General features: G+C 43.0%; 1 protein-coding gene across 1 annotated transcript; it reads left to right on the forward strand.

Moving 5' to 3' along the window:
* Positions 1–3,062: 3,062 nt before the first annotated feature.
* Positions 3,063–11,956, forward strand: LOC105722322 (histone H3.3A). Its single transcript, XM_012459807.3, has 4 exons — positions 3,063–3,158; positions 4,684–4,834; positions 6,002–6,155; positions 11,513–11,956. The coding sequence occupies exons 2-4, from the start codon at positions 4,707–4,709 to the stop codon at positions 11,639–11,641; spliced, it is 411 nt and encodes a 136-aa protein (XP_012315230.1). The 5' UTR covers positions 3,063–3,158; positions 4,684–4,706; the 3' UTR covers positions 11,642–11,956.
* The last annotated feature ends 260 nt before the right edge of the window (positions 11,957–12,216 follow it).

The following is a 12,216-nucleotide window of genomic DNA, read 5'->3' on the forward strand; positions in this document are numbered from 1 at the left end:
GAATTAGCTTTGGCTCAAGGAATGCTGTAGCTGGTTTGATCTGTCCAGACCACTAAAAAGGTACAGCAAATGATTAGAAACAGGGAAAAAAAGCAGCTAAGACCACTATTATTTCAGAGGTTATATTCTTTGGGGAGGAAATGGACAATAAGCAAGTGAACAAATGACAGATGTAAATTGATGTGATAAAAAGGTGATGTGAAATCAATGTGATAAAGTATGCATGGAGATACCATTAGAGTGACCAGAAACATCTCCACAAGGCAGTAATCTTTGCAGTTGATTGACAGGAGCCAAGCATATCTGAATAGTGTTGCTTTTAAAATCCTTTCCATTCTACTTCTCTACTTATAAACAAATCTAAATTCATGGCCATAAGTACTCTATTTTAGGGACAATATTTTAACTTAAAAACTTTTGCTCCCATCCTCCCCATTCTTTTTTAACTGCAAATGTTGAGGCCATTATTAACCCAAGAATTCTTTTTTTTTTTGAGATGGAGTCTCTGTCGCCCAGGCTGAAGTGCAGTGGCAAAATCCCCGCTCACTGCAACCTCCACCTCCCCAATTAAAGCAATGCTCCCACCTCAGCCTCCTAAGTAGCTGGGATTACAGGTGTGTGCCACCATGCCGGCTAATTTCTTTATATTTTTAGTAGAGACCGGGTTTTTTCATGTTGGCCAGGCTGGTCTCAAACTCCTGATCTCAATTGATCCACCCACCTGGGACTCGGACTCCCAAGTGCTGGGATTACAGACATGAGCCACTGTGCTGGGCCTGAGTTCTAGTAAAACCAATTCAGGACTGACCCCTGGTGCCCTGTGAGAATCCCTTCTTGTCCCCCATTATCTAGACTCTACAGTTCCCCTCTCTCTTTAGCTATAGCTTTCTCAATCTTGGGGCTCCAAAGCCCCTCTTTCTTTTGCCCCTCCTGGTGCTACTTCCCTGTGCAAAACAGTGCTTCCAGAGATCATAAGCCCCATGACGGCAGGAATACTGCTTGTGTTATTCACTGCTCCATTCCCAGCACCCCTGAATTGTGCTGAGCAGAGAGTTGGCACTCAATAAATATTCATTCAGTGAGAAAACTTCCTGAAGCCACTAGGAGGGTAACCAGTCACCTCTCCAGATGTCTCAGTACTTGAACCTACTAGAAATAATTTGTGGCCTACCTCCATAGAGATAAACATGATTCCCATTTCACAAATGGACAGCTGAGTTAGTTCAAATAATCTAAGATCATAACTACTCTACCTAAAATGGTCTGACCCTTGGTTAGAAATATTTTTAAAAGCCAAGAAGTAGAAGCTATTGAAAAATCCAGCATACAAAGAGAACATTACTCATGTCATTTAACATTTCTTGAAGATATGATGGATTTAACTGATGTAGAACAGCCTTCCTGGATAAATCCAACAATAAATATTTTGGTTTCCTGAAAACAAAACAAAAAACAAGCAAAATAACTCTTCTTGGCTTGAATCATAGGAATTCTTTGCTGGCAGCTCGGTCCAAGCTGATTGCATATGTGCTTTTAGGATAGGATTGGAGACTGCATGTGTGTTCTGCACAACAACCACGGACACTTAACATTCATTAATTAATAATGAAACAGGACGCCTGGATTTTTTTGTTTCTCCTAGGTTTCTTCCTCATTTAAGTGACCTTGGACAAATCCATTCCTTCCCTCATATCTAATTTCCATCAGTCTGCTTCGGGATAATGTTTATGACTAAGATGCTTTGTGAGATCTTCAGATTACAAATAGTTACTGCCCTTCATCTATGAAAATTTTCCTCCTTCACTACCCTATGGGATGTTTGCATGACCCATTGAAAACCTTCACACACAGTTGTGAAGCGTCAATACCATCTAGGGACGGTTCAGAGGTTCCAAAGCCCATCAACCGACAAGTCATGGGATAACTTGGGCCATGAAAAGTCCGTTTCCTATGCTACTGAGAACTGGAAAACAGGTACATGTACTAATCCTTAAACCATGTTTTCCTTCTTTCTGCCGTTTTCAGCCTCTTCTAAACTATCCAGAAGCTGCGGACCTTTGACTATCCTATATTCGACAACTGCTTCCAAAGCAATCCTACAGAAAACAGATCACACGGCCCCCACGAGCGGGCAGGACAGGCCACCGAGCCCTGGTTCAGGAGCTGCGCTCTCCACACATTGTTTAGAGGCCGACACGGCACAGCCATCTTGCGTCGGGCGCCAGGGCCCGGGAGGAGAGCCCGGTCCCCAGATCCCGGAGGCCGGCACTGGCGAGGGGCTGCCCCGCACGCAGACGGCCCGCCCGAGCCAGGCAGGAGTCTGAGCCATCAAGTTGTCTGCGGTGGACTCGGGCCGGCCCCGCAGGACCCCGCCGCACTTGGCTGGTCGCGCAGGCGGGAAGGAGGCCGTCGGTCCGCCCCTCCTGCTGCCGCAGCGGCCCCGTCCGACAGCGGGCGCGGGACGCCGGGTTCCGATTTGCCAGCTTCCTGCTAGGGAGCGTTTTCCACTGGGGCACAGCGACCGTATCGGTCGCGTCCTCTCCTACCCACTGCCGCCCAGGTCTCCACGGGGACGCGCGCCGGGGCCCGCGCGGTGGCGGCCCTCCCTCCCCTCCCTGCCGCGGCCCCAGACGCCCGCAGGCCGGGCGTTCACCCGCCGCGCCTTCGCCCGCCCTCCCCTCCCCCCGCTTCCCTCCGGGCGCCCCAAACCGGGCATCGGGGGTTCGACGCTGTGCGCGCACGGAGCTGGATAGGAGTGTAGGGCCGGGGGCCGGGGTTGGCCGGGGGCGGGCGGCAGTTTCGGCGGGAGCTGGCGGCCCCTCAGCGTGTCTTTTGTGTTTGTACACACTCGGCGCGAGGCGGCCGGGAGGAGGGAGCAGGCGGCGTGCGGGGGAGGGGCGAGCGCGCGCCAGCGAACTGGCGCGCGGGGGGAGGGGCGGGGGCGGGGCGCGAGCAGGGCTGCGGGGGCGGGGCCGAGACTTCCCTCCATTGTGTGTGATTGGCTGGCGCGCGGCGCGGGGGCGGGGCGGCGTATGTTGGGGGATAGCCTCGGTGTCAGCCATCTTTCAATTGTGTTCGCAGCCGCCGCCGCGCCGCCGTCGCTCTCCAACGCCAGCGCCGCCTCTCGCTCGCCGAGCTCCAGCCGAAGGAGAAGGGGGGTAAGTTTCCCCGTCTGTCCTCTTCGCCGGAACCGAGCCCCGCTTGCCGTCAGCCCCGACCCGGGCCCTGGTGGTGCCGGGAGGGGATCCGTAGCCCCTCCACCTTAGTCCACAAACTTTTTGGCCCAGAAATGGAGCGAGTTTCCCTCTTCCCTCTGGCGGCGGCGGCTCCCCAGTCTCGCCGCCTCAGCCCAACAGCAGCAACCGCCGCGGCGCCGAGCCTGCTCTCCCTCCTCCTCCCCGCGCCCCTGGCTCCTCTTTCTTCGGTGATATCCCGCCCGCCGCCCCTTCCGCGGACCCCAAACCTTCACCACGACCCGCGCGGGCCTCTTAACTACTGCCCCCGGGCCCCGGCCCCCAGTTTTCGGGCGGGAAAGGGGTGGAAATCGCCGCCGCTTCGCACCCTGGGGTAACTCGCTTTTTGCTGCCTCCCCACAGTTGTTGCTAAGCTTCACCATCTTGTCTCTCTTCTCTGGTCACCGACCATATTTTTTCCCCCGTTTCTCTCTTCCCCATTTCAAAAAAGCAAGAATTTTTAAAAGAGGGACATTTTTTTTCCTTTTTTGGAGAAGCGAAAACTTGATGCATTTGAAATGCAAAAAAACTTTTGCATTTTGGAGGGCGGCACGTGGCAGGGGATCGGGGTATTTTCGAGAGATTTTGTGTTTTGTCTCTTTGGAACGGAATCGGATACGTTTTGCGATTGTTTCCATTTTGTTCTGGTCTGGGAGCCGAGTTAGTGCCTGCTCGAGGCGCTGGGAGCCAGACGGGCAGGTTGGGGGACCCTGTGCCGAGGGACCCAGAGGAGGCAAAACCAAAAGTTTATGTGGTGCTTGGGGTGGACCGGTCGGCGGATGTCGTGCCTTAATTAAAGCCTGGGTGCGGGGCACTTTTTATTTCACTGGGAAGCCTGTGAGAACTGGACGCGAGGACGGGGCTTTGTAGAATGCTCGCTGGTGGTAGCTGTTGTTCCTCTCTTGTTTTTTCGAGACGCCTTTTTGTCAGCATAACGATATGTTTGTTGAACGATACAACACCAATAATATTTTCATATATTTACAGCAATCCATCAACAGCCAGACGAAGGGGGGGCAGCCAAAGGGGGGGAGTAAGACCTTTTTTGCTGTAATTTGACTCGATCCTCCAGCGATTTGTGGCTTCGTTCTTTTGACTTGTGGATGGAATGTTTACAGACATTTCTAATTTCTGCTTTAATTAATTCTAAAGAAATTGGATCAAAGGCTGTTAAGAGGTCTTTTTGTTTTGCCGTTTGTCGCTCAGAATTGGCATTTCGAGAGAGGATTGGTATTAATTGCTAACAATTTTCTAGTACTCTAGTTTGTTTCAAGAAGTCATTTTGAGTAGACGTAATCTGCACCCTTTCAAATTATATAACAATACGAACATTATTTTTTATACTGATCATAATTTCCAGATATGGGGAGGGAGTGATCGTGATCGTGGCAGGAAAACCTGTGTGTTTAGTAGTTTCATATGGTGATTTGATTTTTTTTAATGCTGGTAGGTAAGTAAGGAGGTCTCTATACCATGGCTCGTACAAAGCAGACTGCCCGCAAATCTACCGGTGGTAAAGCACCCAGGAAGCAACTGGCTACAAAAGCCGCTCGCAAGAGTGCGCCCTCTACTGGAGGGGTGAAGAAACCTCATCGTTACAGGTATTAAAAAACAAGAGAAAAAAATGGGACAGTCTCTCTCTCATGTATCCATATAATTTTAACAAAAGATGAATAACAGGAAAACTTTTTGCTTTAGAGAAACATTTTTTTTATTGGAACACTTACTGCTTAAATACATGTACTGTGTGATCATTTATATATATATATAATTTAGTATTGGGTTTTATTGGAAACGTTTAACTTTGAAGCCATCATCTGACCTAGAGGCCTAAGGAGACGTAGCACATCACTGATAATGTTAATGGAATATATTGACATTTTAGTTAACTTAGTAATTCTTTAAAAATAGTTATGTGTTGCCTTCTTGAATACACTTTTGAGGATATCTTTCCTAGCTTTTGGCAAAATAATTTAATCGAAATTGGGTGTTTTATAAGATTCCTACCCCCTCGTGTATTTGATTAGCTTATTTCCTTCTGTATTAGCTCATTGGATTGTGAACTACCTGAGCCACTGTGTTGTTAAGGGCATCTGCCATTAGAGGGCAGAAGTTGCCTAGACTTAGGTAGCCTCAGCAGATATTACCATTAACCTAAAATAAAAGCTTATACAGTGGAAGAAGGCAGAATGAGAGGTAAATTTCTTGCTAACAATTACTTAGTTTAAAAAAAACTTTTCCACGTGAAAGGAACACTGCACAATCGGATGTATTCAAATTTAATAATTCTTGAGGAATGAACTGTAGTCAGAGTGAAGTATTCTGGGAAATAGAACTTAAATGCCACAAGTGTATTTTTAAATGACGTTCATTGGGTTGTGTTGGTTATCTTTAAGGGCTGTTAAGATAATAGAAGGTGCAGGTGAGAAGGAGAGTGGTGCTAAGTTGAGAAGAGTCAACTTTATTAGTAGCCTGACATCTAGTACCTTCCAAGGTTTTGATATCTATCACTTTAAAAAATGAAAATAAATAGGGCTTTGATAAACTCCTTGATAAGAATGTATTTTAATTTCATGCTTTTTGCTAAAGGTGTTGTTACTCCTACTAGACTTGAATGTCATCATAAGTTGATCAGTGAAATTTGATACTGAAGCTGAAGAATTGTTGGGTGGTTTGTTTTTTTTAAAATGACTGCATTTCTTTAAAGCTGCCCACTTTTTATGCTATTTATGTTTCTGGTAACTTTCTTTATTGTTAATTTTTTAAAGGCCTGGTACTGTGGCACTCCGTGAAATTAGACGTTATCAGAAGTCCACTGAACTTCTGATTCGCAAACTTCCCTTCCAGCGTCTGGTGCGAGAAATTGCTCAGGACTTTAAAACAGATCTGCGCTTCCAGAGCGCAGCTATCGGTGCTTTGCAGGTAAAATGATGGGTGGGGAAGACTCAGTTTGTATTCCTGTTGTGTACCAAGAACAGTTCTAGAAAATTTTTGAATATGCTTTTATATATATATATATATATATATATATATATATATTTTTTTTTTCCTCTGTTTACCACAACCTCCGGGGTTCACGTGATTCTGCCTCAGCGTCCAAGTAGCTGGGATTGCAGGCGGACACTACTATGCCTGGCTAATGTTGTATTTTTAGTAGAAACGGGGTTTTTCCATGTTGGTCAGGCTGGTCTCAAACTCCCGACCTCAGGTGATCCCCCTGCCTCTGCCTCCTAAAGTGCTGGGATTACAGGCATGAGCCACTGTGCCCACCTGCTAATATCATTTAATCACAAGCCTGTCAGGTAGTTGATATCATGACTTCACTGTTGAGACTTCAGAAAGGTTAAGTTGCTCAAGGTCATGCCCATAGAAAATGGCAAAACCATAATTTGAACATCTGACTCCAAGGCTTAGTGCACATTTCATTATACCATTTAAATTGTTGAAACATTGCACAAAAAACAATATTTAAAGAAAAGCCTCTGATTTGGTTTATGGATGCTGTAGGACGTTAAGAAGAACTGAGACTAGAGGTCTATATTTGTAGTAACAATTTCAAACAACACTGCCTAGAATAAAAGAAATGTCTCTTTAGTTCCTGAAGAAACACATACAGAGAGAGCTTAATATCTAGGATGGGAATAGGCAGTATTAAAGAATTATGAGTTAAGACGTAAAAGGAGCAGTGAGTGGAAGATAGGATTGGATTGGCAAGATGGGGGAAACAGTGCTTGAAGGTGATACTGGACATGTAAGGGGGCAGGGATTTGCTTTGTGGTTTGCTGAAGGGGATTAGGGATTTCCACTTAAATGTGGAGCATATTGAATTTAATCTTAATCTCTAGCATGTCAGGATTTAGAGAAATACTATTCTAGAGACGTTTATGTATTTGAGATATTTGTGCTTTATGTCAAGACCAAAACTTTACATCTGTTGCTTCAGTATTGGCAAAATAAAAGAAAAAAAGACCAAAACTTGAAATTACTACAGGATACTTGATAAAGGTATGGAGGTGTAATTAACAGCAATCACTTAAGTAACCTATTTTATATTGTGTGGTTGGATTCTTTAGATGAAAGTATCCCAGAATACAGTAAAGCTACCGCCTCCATGAGAAGCATGCAGTTGGGGCTGTTAAAAATGCTGATTGCTAGGCACCATTGCAGACCTGAATCAATCTCTTGGTGAGGGGTAGAGGGTGGGTATCCAGAATCTAAGTACACTCCATTGGAGGATTTTCAAGGCTGCTGTTGCTGTGCCGGGCTTTTGCTTTATGTGTGAGAAAGATTTGATAGGTGGATTCCACCCTGAAGTGTAATTGGTCGAACTGTTTCTATGGTTAGTCTAAACTTCATTTGATTGGTGAATTCCAGGATTAGGCATCCATTAAATTCTCAGTGAGTTGCTGAAATTTCAGCTACTAAAATCTTGCATTCTGTTACTTAAAACTTTATTTTCTGTTTTAATAGCCAATTATCTTCAGTTCTCATTTCGTTTATTACTAAATAGAAAAATGTTACTAAGATTCCCAAGCATTGGTACAAAGCTGCTAATATTTTCTAGTTAGAACTATGCTTAAAGAACACAATACTGTACTTGAAAAGTGCAGCATTTTTTAGCTTAAATGTCAGTAATGTAGCCTTTTAAATTGAGTTTACTAAACAATCTGGGTAAAAGACTCATCTTTCTAAAATTATTCATGTATAAACTTCAATTGTTACTATTACATATTTGTCATTAAGTGTGGTTGTATTGGTTTTAAGCAAAATGTTCACCTCTTCTGTCCACAGTTCTCTTAGTGTTAGCTCTTTATTGGAAAGAGTGATCTTTGTAACAGGCTTTTGTGTTTTGTGTTTGCTTTTTTATACATATGCTTTAGTTCTCTTAAAGGTACAGAGGGAGAATTCGTTAATGAAATAGGATAATAGATTGCAATTGAAGTAGAAATCCAAAGGTCACTTTGTTTTTGGCCTTAGAATCACACACTTTACAACTAAAGGATGGGAGGGAGTCCAGTGAGAATGGTAGAGAAGTTAGTCTCAGTTTGCCATAGGTAATCAAAAATTGGCTTACTTAAAATTTAGTCTTTGCCTTTAATGTCTGAGAAATTGAACTCAAATATCCTTATGTTAAATGGACAGTGCTGCTTTGAAATGGTAAAGAGCCAGACATTGAATATAATCAAAATGTCCTAAACTATTATTTTCTTGTAGTTTTGTTTTTTCTTTTGCCATTAACTCAATTCATTGGGTCATAAATTAATGTGGCAATCTTTAATTCCCATTACAGTCTTAAATTTTTTTTTTGTTTGTTTGAGACGGAGTTTCGCTCGTTACCCAGGCTGGAGTGCAATGGCGCAATCTCGGCTCACCACAACCTCCGCCTCCCAGGTTCAAGCAATTCTCCTGCCTCAGCCTCCCGAGTAGCTGGGACTACAGGCGCTCGCCACCATGCCCAGCTAGTTTTTGTATTTTTAGTAGAGACGGGGTTTCCCCATGTTGACCAAGATGGTCTCGATCTCTTGACTTCATGATCCACCCGCCTCGACTTCCCACAGTGCTGGGATTATAGGCGTTAGCCACCACGCCCGGCCTAGTCTTAATGTTTTAAGGGACTTTGGGTTACTTGTAATAGAATTGGAAATGTATGGGGTTATGGTCAGATCCTCTCTAGGAGTTGAATCTTTTCTCAGAGCTGACCAGACACAACCCTAGCAGCCAGGTTCTAATAGCTGTGAGAGCCCCAGCTGCTGCATGCCACATCTGAATAGTTCTAGGTGATACCACTGTAGACCTCAGAATCGTGGGACCTGATGGTTTGCCCACCTAGTAGCTTGTGCCACATTTCACAGAAGCATTCTAGCTTTCTATAATCCTGAGGTGCCAGGTTAAGCAAAATTAAACTTTTCTTTTCTGAGAAACTTCACTTCTAGTAGGTGATGTGCATTGTGAGCCCCTAAGGAGGCTACAATATGCCATGTTTTCCAGGCTTTCTACCCACTTGTAGAATAGTTTAAGAATGAATCTCTGAATATTAAGGACTTTTGCTTTTTAATACCTTTGGAATAGGTAAGATGTGATGGACTAATTGCATAGAATAGAAACATATTTTTTAAACTAGCAAATACTGAAAATCGACTTGAGGACAAGGTATTTTGAGTATAAAATTAGATTTCTAATAAACTTAAGAGCACCAAAAAATGGCTAATAATGCAAGGTCAGGGTGAGCACCAAGGAACTAGGAGTTCAGGGTTGCCTGCACTGGCAACGGAAGTACTTGATTTTTTTCCTTCATGGAATAGTCTTGAGCTGGGCCTTAAAGTGTAGATGAGTAAGACTTAGTTCTTAATAACAAATGCTGAGAAACACACATGAAGATAGTTCGATTTGAGTGAAAGAAACTTGTATAAGAGTAGTGATATGGCTAAAAAAAGATGAAGGTGTAAATGTACTTTTTAAAAGTAAAATAGTGTAAACCATTTGAGTTCATTATTGGTGTGATGATGCTTTTAAAGGGATCTCAATAATTTTATTGCAAAGTCAAAACTTTTTTGTAAAACAAAAAGGTCTGTATCCTGTTTTGTGTTTTATGTGGCATCGTGGGGCTTAAATTGCTCTGTTATTTGTGTGTGTCTTCTTAGGATAAAAATAGCAACTTAAAGACTATTTTCCCCCTTAATATATCTTGAGCAGAGAAATAATTTTTCCTTACAAAGGTAGAGAGAGGGCTGACTAACCTATTATTTCATGCTCCAAATCCAAAACTGTTGGATTCATAATTTTTTTGTTGTTGTTGTTTTTTGAATAGAGTCTAGGTTTCACCATGTTGGTCAGGCTGGTCTTGAGCTCCTAACCTTGTGATCCACCCACCTCGGCCTCCCAAAGTGCTGGGATTACAGGCATGAGTCACTGTGCCCGGCCTGGATTTGTGATTAATTTTTAAGATGGTAATTTCTCCATTTCAAAATGAGTAAGCAGGACGGGGATGGTGATTCACACCTGTAATTCCAGCACTTTGGGAGGCTGAAGTGGAAGGATCACCTGAAGTCAGGAGTTCGAGACCAGCCTGGCCAACATGGTGACACCCTGTCTCTACTAAAAATACAAAATTAGCTGGGTGTGGTGGCGGACCCCTGTACTCCCAGCTACTCAGGAGGCTGAGGCAGGAGAATTGCCTGAGCCAGGGAGATGGAAGTTGCAGTGAACTGAGATTATACCACTGCACTCCAGCCTGAGCTACAGAGCAAAACTCCATCTCAAAAAAAAAAAAATTAGTAAGCAGATGTTTTAACTTAGACTAAAAGATTCTCAGCTTTTCAGACTTTTTTTGTTTTTTTGTAGAGACGGGGTTTCACCATGTTGACCTGGTGATCCACCCGCCTCGGCCTCCCAAAGTGCTAGGATTATAGGTGTGAGCCACCGCGCCTGGCCCAGACAACTATTAGGTATACTAACAATTTCAGTTATGAGTTAATTCTAACTAGAAATGCCCCTTCTTCCTCTTTACAAGCTACCTGTCAATGAGTGATTTATACACCTGTCATTCTTGAGTGGTAGTAGTAATAAGATAACTTGAAAGGATCTTCGAGTCAAATGGGAAAAACCAGGGAGATAAATATTAGTACTAGAGGACAACAAATGCTGTGACAAATACGAGGTGCATAGAGGAAGGTACTTGGTAGAGGACAGGGGCACATCTCCGAGACATAAATCAAAGTATATAAATAAGGAGCTAACTTGTGATGTGTTCTGGAACCAAAAGTACTCTCATGATAAAACAGATATAAAAGGGAAGGTAGATGAGGAGCATGTGATAGAAACCAGTTGTTCAGCATATTATACTACTGGGCAAGGCAGAGGTTCAGTTACTGTGTGAATGGGATTCAGAGGGAGGAGGAGACTAGGCTGGGATGGGGTATTTGGATTGGACATGATTCTGTTTATAAGAATGAGAATGTTAAAGAAATTGGATTTCTTGGCTTTGAGACATTTCAGTTTATTAGAAATCACATTACCATTAGAAAAATTGAAGTTTCTTAGTAACAAAGTAATTTAACTTGTGTAACTTGATAAAGATTTACTGACTTAAGCTTTGGGGTTTTTCGTAAGCTGCCTTTGAGCTTTGTCCCACAGGTTTTAAAATGTAAGCATTTGATAAAATTGCCAACATCCTCAGAGCCATTTTTTAAAGGGTTTAAAAACCTTTTTAAAATTCATATAGCTGGGTCTTAACTATTGGCGATAACACCATTAATAATTTTTCTTCATTCCTTTTGCAGGAGGCAAGTGAGGCCTATCTGGTTGGCCTTTTTGAAGACACCAACCTTTGTGCTATCCATGCCAAACGTGTAACAATTATGCCAAAAGACATCCAGCTAGCACGCCGCATACGTGGAGAGCGTGCTTAAGAATCCACTATGATGGGAAACATTTCATTCTCAAAAAAAAAAAAAAATTCTCTTCTTCCTGTTATTGGTAGTTCTGAACGTTAGATAATTTTTTTTCCATGGGGTCAAAAGGTACCTAAGTATATGATTGCGAGTGGAAAAATAGGGGACAGAAATCAGGTATTGGCAGTTTTTCCATTTTCATTTGTGTGTGAATTTTTAATATAAATGCGGAGACGTAAAGCATTAATGCAAGTTAAAATGTTTCAGTGAACAAGTTTCAGCGGTTCAACTTTATAATAATTATAAATAAACCTGTTAAATTTTTCTGGACAATGCCAGCATTTGGATTTTTTTAAAACAAGTAAATTTCTTATTGACGGCAACTAAATGGTGTTTGTAGCATTTTTATCATACAGTAGATTCCATCCATTCACTATACTTTTCTAACTGAGTTGTCCTACATGCAAGTACATGTTTTTAATGTTGTCTGTCTTCTGTGCTGTTCCTGTAAGTTTGCTATTAAAATACATTAAACTATACCTGCTTTTGGTCTTTATTATCAGCCTTGCCCCACAATTCATGTTCAAAATAAT

The sequence above is a fragment of the Aotus nancymaae genome, unplaced genomic scaffold, assembly GCF_030222135.1.
Source record: "Aotus nancymaae isolate 86718 unplaced genomic scaffold, 86718_ANA_hifiasm-v0.15.2.pri h1tg000032l_0, whole genome shotgun sequence".
Taxonomy (NCBI): domain Eukaryota; kingdom Metazoa; phylum Chordata; class Mammalia; order Primates; family Aotidae; genus Aotus; species Aotus nancymaae.